General features: G+C 48.5%; 1 protein-coding gene across 1 annotated transcript in view; it reads left to right on the forward strand.

Annotated features, from left to right (window-relative positions):
- Positions 1–13,667, forward strand: part of Gcn1 (GCN1 activator of EIF2AK4) — a 65,351-nt gene that overhangs the window by 27,372 nt on the left and 24,312 nt on the right. The window contains exons 23-36 of the mRNA XM_048342848.1: positions 147–260; positions 375–573; positions 1,771–1,926; positions 2,359–2,540; positions 4,055–4,135; positions 4,448–4,591; positions 7,131–7,258; positions 7,430–7,619; positions 7,826–7,896; positions 8,779–8,944; positions 9,490–9,684; positions 11,804–12,050; positions 12,750–12,871; positions 13,165–13,279. Coding sequence (XP_048198805.1) covers positions 147–260; positions 375–573; positions 1,771–1,926; positions 2,359–2,540; positions 4,055–4,135; positions 4,448–4,591; positions 7,131–7,258; positions 7,430–7,619; positions 7,826–7,896; positions 8,779–8,944; positions 9,490–9,684; positions 11,804–12,050; positions 12,750–12,871; positions 13,165–13,279 — 2,110 coding nt within the window. The remainder of the gene's footprint in view (positions 1–146; positions 261–374; positions 574–1,770; positions 1,927–2,358; positions 2,541–4,054; positions 4,136–4,447; positions 4,592–7,130; positions 7,259–7,429; positions 7,620–7,825; positions 7,897–8,778; positions 8,945–9,489; positions 9,685–11,803; positions 12,051–12,749; positions 12,872–13,164; positions 13,280–13,667) is intronic.

The raw sequence follows: 13,667 nt of genomic DNA on the forward strand, positions 1-13,667 counted from the left end.
GGAGGGAAGCCACATGGGTGGGCTTGTGAACCCCAGTCCCAGACTGGGAGCTGGTGGTGGTCTCTGTGGAAGCAAGCTTGCCTTCCTCTGGTAGAGGTAGGTCTGTTCCCTGGAGATGGAATTGGTTTGCTCACTCTGACCTTCAGGAGATAAAGAAGAAGAAAGGCATAAAAGAGGAGGTACAGCTAACCAGTAAGCAGAAGGAGATGCTGCAGGCCCAGCTGGACAAGGAGGCACAAATCCGGAGGCGACTACAAGAGGTAGGTGTCACCACTACATGCCCTTGGGTGCAAGTCCTGTATGAGCTAGCCCCAGTTCTGTCTGTCGTAGACTGGGGCCCTGTTGACCTGCTCTCTGATTGACTCTGCTTACAGCTGGATGGGGAGCTGGAGGTGGCATTAGGACTGCTAGACACCATCCTGGTCAAGAACCCGTCTGGCCTGACCCAGTACATCCCAGTTTTGATCAACTCCTTCCTACCCTTGCTGAAATCTCCCTTGGCTGCTCCCAGGATCAAGAGCCCTTTCCTGTCTTTGGCTGCTTGTGTTATGCCCCCTAGGCTCAAGGCTTTGGGTTAGTCCTGTTCACTGAATGTGGGGATGGCCCGGGGTAGTATGGGAATTGGGCTGGGATACCACTGAGTGCTTTTGGAGAGGCCTGTGATAATCTAAGCTGCTGAATTTTGTTTCTACATGGAAGCAACCTGTGAAATCTCCCAACAGGATATGCTCAGGACCAACATGTGTCTCCTCTCCATTTTGCATCCTCTCTGCCTTCACACTGAGGAACAGGTTTTAGATGCTAGTCAGCATCTTACCTTTCTGCAGCAGGTTTTTGTTTTGTTTTCTTTTTAGGTGCTAGAGGTCAATCCCAGGGATTTACGCATGCCAGGCAAGCAGTCTATAAACTAAGCCATATTCCTATCCCTCTAGCAGATTTAAAACTGGGAAACTAGAAGTTCATTGGTATTGGGTTGGGAATGTGGCTTAGTGGCAGAGTGCTTGCCTAGCATGCACAAAGACCTGTGTTCCATTCCTCAGTACCACATAAACAGAAAAAGCTTGAAGTGGTGCTGTGGCTCAAGTGGTAGAGTGCTAGCCTTGAGCAAAAGAAGCTCTGGGACAGTGCCTAGACCCTGAGTTCAAGCCCCAGGATGGAGGGGGGTGGGGCACGACAGGCAGGGGAGTGTGGTATTGAGGATGGTTTGCTGCATTGTGGCCAGGCATTGCTGCCCATAGTTCCTGAGCAGCCATACATCAAGTATACAAGTGTAATCCCAGCCCTCAGGAGGCTGAGGCAGGAAGACTGTGAGTGCCACATCAGCCTGGGCTACATAGTGAGCTGTCCAAAAAACAAGATTGGGCTGGGAATGTGGCTTAGGGGTAGAATGCTTGTCTAGCATGCATGAAGTCCTGGGTTTGATTCTTCAGTACCATATAAACAGCAAAAGCCAGAAGTGGCGCTTTGCCTAAAGTCGTAGAGTGCTAGCCTTGAGCAAAAAGAAGCTCAGGGTTAGTGCCCAGACCCTGAGTTCAAGCCCTAGGACTGGTTCCTTCTCCCCAAAAACCAAAACCAAAACCAAGAACATCCTCACAAGGATAGCTCCTGCCCATCTCCTTACCCTTTGACAATATCACAAAGATCTAGTGAGATATTAGGTTGAAGAAAGGGATTATATTCAGAGGACTAGGTGCCTCTATCCTGGACCCTTTATTTGTGTCAGATTCTGCACCTTTGTGTGGTCACTCCTTCCTGGGCCTCTTTCCACAGGCATTTTGGTGAGCCATGTGACACTGCGCCTGCTGAAGCCAGAGTGTGCTCTGGATAAATCCTGGTGCCAGGAAGATCTGTCAGTGGCTGTGAAGAGAGCGGTGGCACTGCTGCACACTCACACAATCACCAGCAGGGTGGGCAAGGGTGAGCCAGGTAAGAGAGTGGATGGGGCTGAGGACACAGGAAGGAATGGCTTGTGTGCAGAGTGTTACAGGGGTTATAGTGTCACCCAGACTTCCTGAGTCCATGGCCTTGGGCAGACGAGTCTTCTTCCCTGGCCTTGGTCTGAAAAATGAGGGTTAGACTAGGGAGAGTGTCTGAGTCCAATGCTGGTATTTAGTGAGTCACTATGATTCTATTAAGGGTTTACTTTGGCATCTGCTTCCTGTTGAGTCCCACAATCTGGAAGTGGGCATTGTTGGGGTGAAAGTAGGATCAGCTTTAGCCATCATCCCTGTGTTGTACTGAGTCCTCCCAGGTGTCAGGGGTCTCTAGTTTTCTTTTCCATATGTCCTGAAGCTGCCTGGGCAGCAGTGGTCCAGGTCCAGTCCACCCCAAAATCATGTGTACCACTTGCTATTACAGATGCGGCACCCCTGTCTGCACCCGCCTTCTCCTTGGTCTTCCCACTGCTGAAGATGGTACTTACTGAGATGCCCCACCACAGTGAGGAGGATGAGGAGCAGATGGCCCAGATTCTCCAGATCCTCACTGTTCATGCTCAGCTGAGGACCTCCCCCAACACCCCACCTGGCCGTGTTGATGAGGTTGGCACAAAGCTCTGTTACCCCTTGGTTTGAGGGGTCCTGAGGAAGGCTGGTGCTCATGACACTTTATAACCCATAAACAGTTCTGGTGGGGAAATAGAGGTTGTGTTTATACCCACAGCCGTAGCCCACATGGTATGGTGAGTGTCTTAATACAAAAATGGGTCATGTTGCCTTTATATGACTAGTTAGGCCAGGTCTTGATCCCTTTGTGTGACTAGTTAGGTCAGGTCTTGATCCCTTTGTGTGTGTACTGACCTGATGTGTTTATTTCACCAGTTGTATAAGAGTCTGCACTGTACATGCACTGTGTTTTTTTTTTTTTTTTTTGCCAGTCCTGGGCCTTGGACTCAGGAGGACCTGAGCCACTGTCCCTGGATTCTTTTTTTGCTCAAGGCTAGCACTCTGCCACTTGAGTCACAGCGCCACTTCTGGCCATTTTCTGTATATGTGGTGCTGGGGAATCCAACCCAGGGCTTCAAGTATACGAGGCAAGCACTCTTGCCACTAGGCCATATCCCCAGCCTGCACTGTGTTTTTGTTGGGTTTGTGCCAGTACTAACTCAGGTCCTTTGCACTTGGTATTTTTGTTCAAGGTTGGTGCTCTACTTCTTTTTTTTTTTGCCAGTCCTGGGCCTTGGACTCAGGGCCTGAGCACTGTCCCTGGCTCCTTTTTGCTCAAGGCTAGTACTCTCCTACTTGAGTCACAGCACCACTTCTGGCCATTTTCTGTATATGTGGTGCTGGGGAATCGAACTCAGGGCTTCATGTATATCCCCAGCCCGGTGCTCTACTTCTTGAGCCACACTTCCACTTCCAGCATTTTGCTGGTTAATTGTAGATAAGAGTCTCATGGACTTTTCTGCCTAGGTTGGCTTTGAACCCCCTACTGAGACAGACCTCAGCCTTCTGAGTGATGTGAGCCACCAGACCCTGGTTGCATGTACCATGCTTTACCCACTGATGGATATTTCAAGGTTGTTTCATAACTTTTCCTTTCTGGAACAGCACTGTCATGTGCCTTCTCCTAGGTACATCCCCTGTATACACAAGTAAACTTAGCTATAAGTCGTGTTGAATGTGGAAATGGTAGGTTATGTGGCATGTACTGAGCTATCCATAAGGGTTCTTTTTTCTGCAAACCTAGTTCAAGCTTAGATAGTATAAATATCGCTAATGATGCGTGATCAATTTTACTTTGCTTCGTAAGCAAAATAAAATATAAAATAAATAAAAATAAAAATAAATTTTATTTCCTTATAAAGCTGAGTATACCTATTTATATTCCGCGTGTATTTCATAGTCTGAATTTCCAGTGACCTTCAGTATTTAAATTCCTGAGGATCATGGTTGGCTGGTGTGTGCCTGTAGACTTGGTTGTAAGACTCATGCAGTTTTAAACCATGGAATATTTCATTTTTCTGTGCATGAGGGCATGATATTTGACTGGCCTCAGGTATGGGTATGGATCTTCCCCACAGACTCACCCCAACCTGTTTACTGTTCTCCTCCAGAATGGCCCTGAGTTGCTGCCTCGTGTGGCCATGCTGCGTCTGCTGACCTGGGTGATTGGGACAGGCTCACCCCGACTGCAGGTGATGTGTTCTCCAATCTCCTACTTCTATGATTGTTTCAGGTCCTCACTGTAGGTCCTGGCATGAGTGATTAAGTTCTGGTTCTCTCAAAAGAGATCATCTCACTTGTGAACAGAACAATAGCACTATTTTTGAGAAACAGCCAACTGTTCTCAGCTGTGAGGTGCATGGGTGCTGCCACTTTGTGTGGTGTGGTGCTGGTTTTAGCCCTAGTGGGGGTTCTGAGCCCTCTGTGGGCTGCTTAGCCCATCACCTGTCCTACATACATAGGTGATCAATTGAACTTGATAAGTGGGTTGATGTCCTCCGCAGGTTCTGGCCGCAGATACACTGACCACACTCTGTGCCAGCAGCAGTGGTGAGGATGGCTGCGCCTTCGCAGAGCAGGAGGAGGTGGATGTGCTACTCTGTGCCTTGCAGTCCCCATGTGCCAGCGTGCGGGAGACTGCGCTCCGGGTGTGTGCCCACTCCCTCGTGGGGCCACATTGTGGTATCCCTTGCCACTGTGCAAATATTTGAACTGCATGATGGGAATTTAGGAGAATGCCTTTCACCCTGATGACAGGTCCTAGGGGCAAGGACAAAAGGTCATAGGGTGGTCATGGGCTTCTTCTAAGAACTGGAAAACGAAGCATGTTCTGTGTGTGTGTGTGTGTGTGTGAGTGTGTGAGTGTGTGTGAGAGAGAGAGAGAGAGAGAGTTGGGGGTGGGTGGGAAAGAGGAGATAGAATGCTTGAACTCAGGGCCTGGGTGCTATCCCTGAGCTTTTGCTCAGGGCTGGTGCTGTACTACTTGAGCCATGCTTCCAGTCTGGCATTTTGTTGGTTAATTGTAGACAGAGTCTTGTGGACTTTTCTGCCTTCAAACTGAAATCCTCTCAGTTTCAGCCTCTTGTGTAGGTATGAGCCAGTAGTGCCGAGCTGGCACGTCCCTTTTTAACTCATTTTGAATCAGAGACTTCACTTAAATGTCAAACTGGAATGTGGACTGTTACAGGCAGCATGACTCACAGGATCAGTACATGTCTATAGCAGTTATTCTAGCTTGTCCAATGACAGTTCCAAAATACTGATCTATCTGCATCTTCTTCTTATTGATATGTGACTATTTTCTCTGCATTAAACTGTCAAAAATGATACTATTATGATAAATTTTTCTTAAAGACTCATTTGTAAGAAAGGAGCATGCACTTTTTTCTGAGTTTTTGGGTATTTTTTTGTTCCTCTTTTGGTTGGTACTGGAATTTGTACTAAGAACCTCAGTCTTGCTAGGCAGGTGCTCTACCATTTAAGTCATGCTTAGCCCTTTTGCTTTATGGGGTCTTATCATGGTTTTCACTTGCATAGTGATCCTCCTATCTCTGCCTCTTGTTTAGCTGGGTGTATAGGCATGAGCCACCTGTGGTTGAGATGGGGTTATCACTAATTATTATTATTTTTTGTTAGTCGTGGGGCTTGAACTTGGGGCCTGGGCACTGTCCCTGAGCTCTTTTTTTTTTTTTTTTGCCAGACCTGGAGCTTGAACTCAGAGCCTCAGCGCTGTCCCTGAGCCTCTTTGTGCTCAAGGCTAGTGCTCTACCACTTGAGCCATAACACCACTTCTGGCTTTTTTCTTTGTCTTTTTTTTTTTTTGCCAGTCCTAGGGCTTAGACTCAGGGCCTGAGCACTGTCCCTGGCTTCTTTTTGCTCAAGGCTAGCTACTCTACCACAGTGCCCTTCCGGCTTCTTCTATATATGTGGTGCTGAGGAATCAAACCCAGGGCTTCATGTATGCCAGGCAAGCACTCTACCAGTAGGCCATATTCCCAGCACACTTCTGGCTTTTTATGAGTAGTTTATTGGAGATAAGAGTCTCACAGACTTTTCTGTTCAGGCTGGATTCAAACCATGATCCTCAGAGCTCAGCCTTCTCAGCTAGGATTACAAGTGTGAATCACTGGGGCTGGGGATATAGCCTAGTGGCAAGAGCGCTTGCCTCGTATACATGAAGCCCTGGGTTCGATTCCCCAGCACCACATATACAGAAAATGGCCAGAAGTGGCGCTGTGGCTCAAGTGATAAGAGTGCTAGCCTTGAGCAAAAAGAAGCCAGGGACAGTGCTCAGGCCCTGAGTCCAAGGCCCAGGACTGGCAAAAAGAACAAAAAAACAAGTGTGAATCACTGGCACCGGCCCTGAGCTCTTTTTGTTGAAGGCTAGCACTCTACCTCTTTGAGCCACAGTGCCACTTGCCACTTCCGGTTTTCTGGTGGTTAATTGGAGATAAGCGTCTCAGGACTTTCTTGCCTGCGCTGGTTTTGAACTGTAATCCTCAGATCTCAGCCTCCTGAATAGCTAGGATTACAGGTGTATGTCACCGCACCCAGCTTCTAATTTATTATTTAGGCCTCAAACCCTGATCCTCTAAGTCTCTGCTTCCCCAGTAGCTAGGATTATAGGCATACATGACCACATCCAGCCCTGTATTATTTATTTGTAAAGTTATTAACTGTTATACTGAGAAGTTCTACCATCACACTATCAGTTCACCAAAGAACTGTTATCATCATCATCATCATCATCATTATTGGTGTCAAGCCCTGCCACATACTAAGCATTACCTCTTGAGAACAGCTACTGCGGCACTTCTGAGCATGCCCTGAGTTAAGCTGATTCCCAACACTTCCTAGACCAGGGCTGCTGATGGAACTGGGTGTGGTAGTGCTTTTCAATGCAGGAGACATGTCTGCTTATTGAACACTTGAAATATGGCTGGAAAGACTGATAGTTTGTTTTTTTTAATTTTTTCTTATTTTTAATTAGCACATAGTAATTGCACAAAGTGGTTTCATTGTGATATTTGTATGCATACATAGACTGCTTTGATCAAATTCATCTCCAGATTTACCTTTAAATAGCCACATGCAGATAGTGGTTGCGTTTTGAACAGCAGAAGTGAGTGGCCAGTTGGGAGACTTCTGAGAGTGAGCCTCACCTAGTCCAATCACTCCTTGACCTAGGGGCTGATGGAGCTCCAGCTGGTGTTACCAACACCTGATAGTGATGAGAAGAATGGCCTGAGCCTTTTGCGGAGGCTCTGGGTGGTCAAGTTTGACAAGGAGGAGGAGATCCGGAAGCTGGCTGAGAGGTAAGAGGTAGTGGGAGTCTACTTTCTCCTGCCCCATCCCCTCTCCCTTAAGCGATACCGAAATCCTCAGGGTTAACCTTCAATGAGAGAAGGGCCTTGGCTGGGGCCAGGATTGCTGAGGAATTACGTACAGTTACTTCTCTGACTAGCCCCACCTTTGGTCCACTGTAGGCTCTGGTTGACCATGGGCCTCGATCTGCAGCCAGATCTCTGCTCCTTGCTGATTGATGATGTGATCTATCATGAGGCAGCTGTGCGGCAGGCTGGGGCTGACGCCCTCTCTCAGGCGGTGGCTCGGTACCAGTGGCAGGCAGCAGAAGTCATGGGCAGGCTCATGGAGATCTATCAGGAGAAGCTCTATGTGAGTGACTGGAGCAGCAGCTGTGGGCCAGAGGGTATGACATTGGGTTGGACTCTGCCTCTGATGACTCCAGGTAGGAGTCTTGGTGCTCACATTTGGTTAGGAGGCCTATGACTGGTTTTCTGCCTCAGTCTGGTGTCTGGGCTATTTGTCTCAGCAGGATAGGGGCAAGCCTTGTAGGGCATTTATCCTCTTGTCTGTTTCAGAGGCCGCCCCCAGTGCTGGATGCTCTGGGTCGAGTGATTTCAGAATCCCCTCCGGATCAGTGGGAAGCCAGGTACACTCCCCCTTCCCTCCATTCCCATTCTTGTCCAGGGGATGGATATACAATTGGAAGGAAATAGGGCATCCTGAGCCAGAGAGACCTTACTCCAATGCTGCCTGGCTCCTAAGGTGAAACTCTGTGCCCTTGAGCACAGCCCTGCTTTTCTCCAGGTCTCTGTTTCTTCATCTGTGTGCAGGGCAGGATACTAAAACCTACCTCACAGGGTGTTGGAGCCTGGCCAAATGTGTGAAGTGCTCCGTGAGTGTTAGTTTTCTTCCCTTTAGCTCCCACAGGTACTAGCTGGAGGATGAGGCGGGTCTGAGAGCATGTGTGACCATAGAAAACCCTTACCTCCCCCAGAGAGTGGACTTCATGACACACATGGCAGTGCTTATTTAAGGAATGTCTTGACTACACGCTCCTCTGTGGCTTTGTGTGTGTGGAATGGAGTATGGACTTGTCTCTCTTTTATTGCAGACCATCCTCTGGGGATAGTACATAGTTTCTTTGCAATGGGAGCCTTCTTATTGTTCTGTAGCTGAAAAGAATAGCACCATATCACCTCTGTGGAAAACGATCCCTTCCAGGAACATCCACATCCATTTGTGTTACCTTTCTCCTCTTACATACACCCTGCCTGGAGGTAGAGGGTAGGCAGAGTACTCACATGGAGGGAAAAGGCAGAATAGGTCCCTGCCTAAGGTACCTAAGGTAGGAGATAAACTCAGGATAAGTGGCTGGTCTTCATGTGGCAAGTGAATTGTTCCAGAACATTGGGCAAGTGCTGGGTGGTGAGCTTCATTTCCCTGCCGATTAGTATTGATGTTTCTGTGCTCCTTGCCTTGGCATGGAACATTGGCTGGCTTTTGTTCACAAGCTTGCCCTTCTTTCCAGGTGTGGTCTGGCTTTGGCCCTCAATAAGCTTTCACAGTATTTGGACAGCTCTCAGGTGAAGCCACTCTTTCAGTTTTTTGTCCCTGATGCTCTCAATGATCGAAACCCAGATGTCCGGAAGTGCATGTTAGATGCAGCCCTTGCAACACTCAATGCCCATGGGAAGGTGAGATGCATTCTGCCAGCTGGAAAGATAGGGTGGAATAGGGGATCCCAAGGTGCTGAATACCAGAAATCCTAGTAAGACACTAACTCCTCGTAGAAGGTTAAATTTGTGTTTCTTTTAAGTCATAAAGACCTAGAGAGCCAGGTGGCCCATAGGGCTGGGATCTGAGGATCATGTGGTTTGAAGCCAGCCTGGGAAGGAAGCCTGGGAAAGTCTGAGAAGCCAGAAGTGGAGCTGTGGCTGAAGTGGTAGAGTTATTGCCTTGAGGAAAAAAAAAAATAGAGATAGCACCCAGGCTCTGAATTCAAGCCTCAAGACTGGCACAAAAGAAAAGAAGAGAAAAGGGGAGAGAGGGAGGGAGGGATCACTGAGAGGATGTTAAGTTCCTAGATGTCCGCTGTAGTCCTGCTGGAAAACTGGGAAAGGTATGGGTATTGCTGGTTGGCCAGCCTGTCAGCACATCTTCCCCAAGGCTAGACTCAGCTTGTGTCATCTTCATGGCAGCTGTGGTGTAACCTGTGATTCTGGTGGGCTGGTCTTTGCAGGAGAACGTCAACTCGCTGCTGCCAGTGTTTGAGGAGTTCCTGAAGGATGCTCCCAATGATGCCAGCTATGATGCTGTGCGGCAGAGTGTGGTGGTTCTCATGGGTTCTTTGGCCAAGCATCTGGACAAAAGTGACCCCAAAGTGAAGCCTATCGTTGCCAAGCTCATCGCTGCCCTCTCCACCCCCTCCCAGCAGGTACCTGCTTTCTGGCTGCCATGAGCCCGCAGAGAAATGGGGAGTACTGTGGAGAAGCTGGGGGATTCTAGGCGCCTGGTGGGCTCATCAGCAATCATTCATCCCCTTCAGGGAGAGCCTGGTTTATAGTGGAGTGTACCACTGGGGACAGTCTTTTTGTTTTAAGATTATAAGTGTGTCTTCTTTTTCCCTACTCAGTAGCTGTGTGTGTGTGTGTGTGTGTGTGATTATGTGTGTGTGTGTTAGTATAAATCTTAAATGGAGGATACAGAGAGTTAAAAAATAAAAAAAGATGGGCTGCCTCTATATTGAGGTTTCTCTTGGCCTTCTCCACAAGTATTAGTTACAGGTTGCAGATGCTGTGTGTGTGTGTGTGTGTGTGTGTGTGTGTGTGTGTCTGTCTGTCTGTCTGTGTCTGTGTGTCTGTCTCTGTGTTGGTGTGTGTCTGTGTGTCTGTGTGTGTCTTTTGCTTCCTAGGCTGTGCTGAGGCACACCTCCAGCTCTGTTTTTCATTGTTGTTTTTAAAGGTAGGATCTCATTACCATGGGGATGGCATGCTTGGGCCACAGTCTGTCAGCATTTAGGCTACTGGGATTTCCTTCTATAGAGCCAGAATCTCTAGACTTCAGCTGTGGCCTCCCTGCACCAAGATCTTCCTAGCCTTCCACGTCGCTCAGTCACAGACCTGTGCTGCTGTAACCAGCTATGGATGGAGAAAAGGGTCCTGTGAACTTTTCTGCCAGTGCTGGCCTCTAACCTTGGTCCTCCTAGTCTCAGCCTCTCAAGTAGCTAGGAATATAAGTGTGAGCCACCAGCACCTAGCTCCTAATGCCATCTTGTAAGCCACAATGCAGAGGAAGTTTCTTGTTTTTTGAAGAATATGCATTTACATAAAGTTTCAATGATTTGCACTTTGGGACCCCCCTCCCCAGAGTTGCCTCATTAAATTCACAGTTGAAAACTTCAAGTTTCTAAAGTTTTGATCAAATAAAATGTTAGACAACATGCCCTGTGAAAGACTCCCACCCCTGCAAAAGCTGCCAACACAGTGCTCTCCTTCTTGAGCTGAGACAGGAAGGTAGGATTGAATATTTTTTGGTTCCACCCAATTTGGTTCTGATCTGATGAGGCTCAGCCCAATCTCTCTGTGGCTTGGACAAGTTTGGAGACAGGCTAATGTATTTATTGATTGATGGTTATCATAAAGGTGATGTACTGGCTTACAGTTAACTAAGTCAGTTAAAGAGTACATTTCTTTTTGGACATTGTCACCCTTGTTTCCCTCCTTCTTTTTCCCTCCCATCCTGCCCACAAGTTGTATAGTTCCTTTCTAACGTAGTGTCTAGCGAGTACCACTGCTACATTTGCTTACCCTTAGTCCCTCCATTTTGTGCCTCCCCTTACTTATACTCTCAAAGGACATCTAAACGAACCAACAGGACAAAAAGGAAAGAAAACAAAAACATCGATAAATATCAAACCTCTTGTTTCCATTTCCTGGAGTTCATTTCAATAAATTTTATTTTGTATGATCAGATACACACAGGCATTGTGCCTCTGTTGAGATGGGCTGTTTTTGTTTTTTTTTTTTGGCCAGTCCTGGGGCTTGGACTCAGGGCTGGAGCACTGTCCCTGGCTTCTTGCTCAAGGCTAGTGCTCTGCCACTTGAGCCACAGCGCCACTTCTGGCCATTTTCTGTATATGTGGTGCTGGGGAATCGAACCCAGGGCCTCATGTATATGAGGCAAGCACTCTTGCCACTAGGCCATATCCCCAGCCCGAGATGGGCTGTTTTATGGAGATAAAGTAGCTCTTCTCAATGAGCCCTTTCTGAATGGACCCAGCCTCAGTTTTCTGCTTAGGCCAGAGGCAGTACCACAAGGCTGATGTAATGATGTTGTGAATTGATTTTGCACTGTGTGCCCTGATGGAGCGGGGACATGTGTCATAGGGAGGCTGTACAAAACAGCTTCTCCATTGGCCTGAGGCAGGCCTTAGAACATCTAGTGGTGTGTGTTTGTGTGTGTGTGTGTGTGTGTGTGTGTGTGGCATAGGGCTATTGGTCACCAAGAACAGGCTGTCACTGAACTTGCACTGATAAGCGGGGCCCCTTCCACAGGTCCAGGAGTCCGTGGCCAGCTGCTTACCTCCTCTCGTGCCTGCCATCAAGGAGGATGCTGGAGGGATGATCCAGCGACTCATGCAGCAGTTGCTGGAGTCAGACAAGTATGCGGAGCGCAAAGGGGCAGCATACGGGCTGGCAGGCCTGGTGAAGGGCCTGGGCATCCTCTCCCTGAAGCAGCAGGAAATGATGGCAGCACTAACTGATGCCATTCAGGATAAGAAGAACTTCCGCCGGCGAGAGGGTGGGTATCTAAGCTTGTTGCTGGCAGCATAAGAAATCACTGCCCACACTGCTAGAGGAAAGAATCTGGCATTTTCTTCCTAGTTGAAGGGGGGGTGGGGTGGGGTGTGTGTGTGTGTGTGTGTGTGTGTGTGTGTGTGTCCCCTAGTTGAAGGGGGGGTGGGGTTTGTGTGTGTGTGTGTGTGTGTGTGTGTTCTGCAGAGATAAGAGTGGTAAGTGTAACCTCGCCTTGTTCTTGCTGGTTTGGTCTGGACTTTTCCTTTGTGCTGGGAAGTAAATCCAGGGACGTGTACTTGCTAGATACGCAAGCACCTTCCTACTGTGCTCAGCCTTTTCTATTTTATTGTGAGGAAAATTCTCCCTAAGTGCCTGATTTAGCCTCAGACTCGTGATCTTCTTGCCATAGCCTTTTGCATCTTGAGATTACAGGTGTACATCTCCATGCTTAGTGCTGCCCTGATCTTTCTAATTGCAAACTCCACAGCACCCTTACTGTGAGAGGCTTTGCCTTTAGTTGTTAGTGCTGAATAGCACCCAGCCCTCTGCTCTGCTGCACCCCTGCTTTGGGGGCTGAGACTGAGGCTGCTGTATTGTGTTCCCATCAGGTGAAGGGGTGGCAGGAGGGTGCCCAGCCTTTCTGCTAATGTGGCAGCCCTGAGAGGATGTACATTTTCATGTATCTTCTCCTCTTTCCCCATAGGAGCCCTGTTTGCCTTCGAGATGCTCTGCACGATGCTGGGGAAGCTGTTTGAACCCTATGTGGTTCATGTGCTGCCCCATTTGCTGTTGTGCTTTGGGGATGGGAACCAGTATGTGCGTGAGGTAAGGCCCAAGCTGCTTGGGAGAACTGCTGCCGGATCTGTAGCTCAGCCAGGGGAGCCTGGGGTAAAGCCCCTGCCCCTGGAACCCTTTCTACTCTCACTTGGGGAGCTGGTTACTGGTATGGGTCCCATCTGGCTCTCTAAGGTACTAAATCTTTGCAAGATGTATTCTCAGTGGATCCTGTGGGCTCTGGCATGGGATCTGACATAATGGATTCCAGTATGTGTTGGTGACTCAATCACCAGTGCTAGTGTCAGTGCTTAACCACTGAACACCTTCTCTCCTCCCTTGAGGCTGCAGATGACTGTGCCAAAGCTGTGATGAGCAACCTGAGTGCTCATGGGGTGAAGCTAGTGCTCCCTTCCTTACTTGCTGCCCTGGAGGAAGAATCATGGAGGACCAAAGCTGGTAAGGCTTTCTCAGCTTCCTGCTCTGAAAACAGTCCTCAGTAGAGATCCAGGTAACCACACCTATGGTTCTGTGGATGTTGTTTCCAGCCAGAGACTAGGCTGAGATTTCCAGCCTTGAGGCACCTTGGTCCTTCCGTAGTTTCGCTTGCATGCTTTCATGCCCAGAACCAGTTTCTGGTATAAGCCATAGTCCTAAGTCAGGAAATTCTGAGCTTGAAAACTGTTCTGCAGCTTTTTTTTTTTGCCAGTCCTGGGGCTTGGACTCTGGGCCTGAGCACTGTCCCTGGCTTCTTTTTTGCTCAAGGCTAGCACTATGCCACTTGAGCCACAGCGCCACTTCTGGCCATTTTCTGTATATGTGGTGCTGGGGAATCGAACCCAGGGCC

Source organism: Perognathus longimembris, chromosome 3 (genome assembly GCF_023159225.1).
Source record: "Perognathus longimembris pacificus isolate PPM17 chromosome 3, ASM2315922v1, whole genome shotgun sequence".
NCBI classification, from domain to species: domain Eukaryota; kingdom Metazoa; phylum Chordata; class Mammalia; order Rodentia; family Heteromyidae; genus Perognathus; species Perognathus longimembris.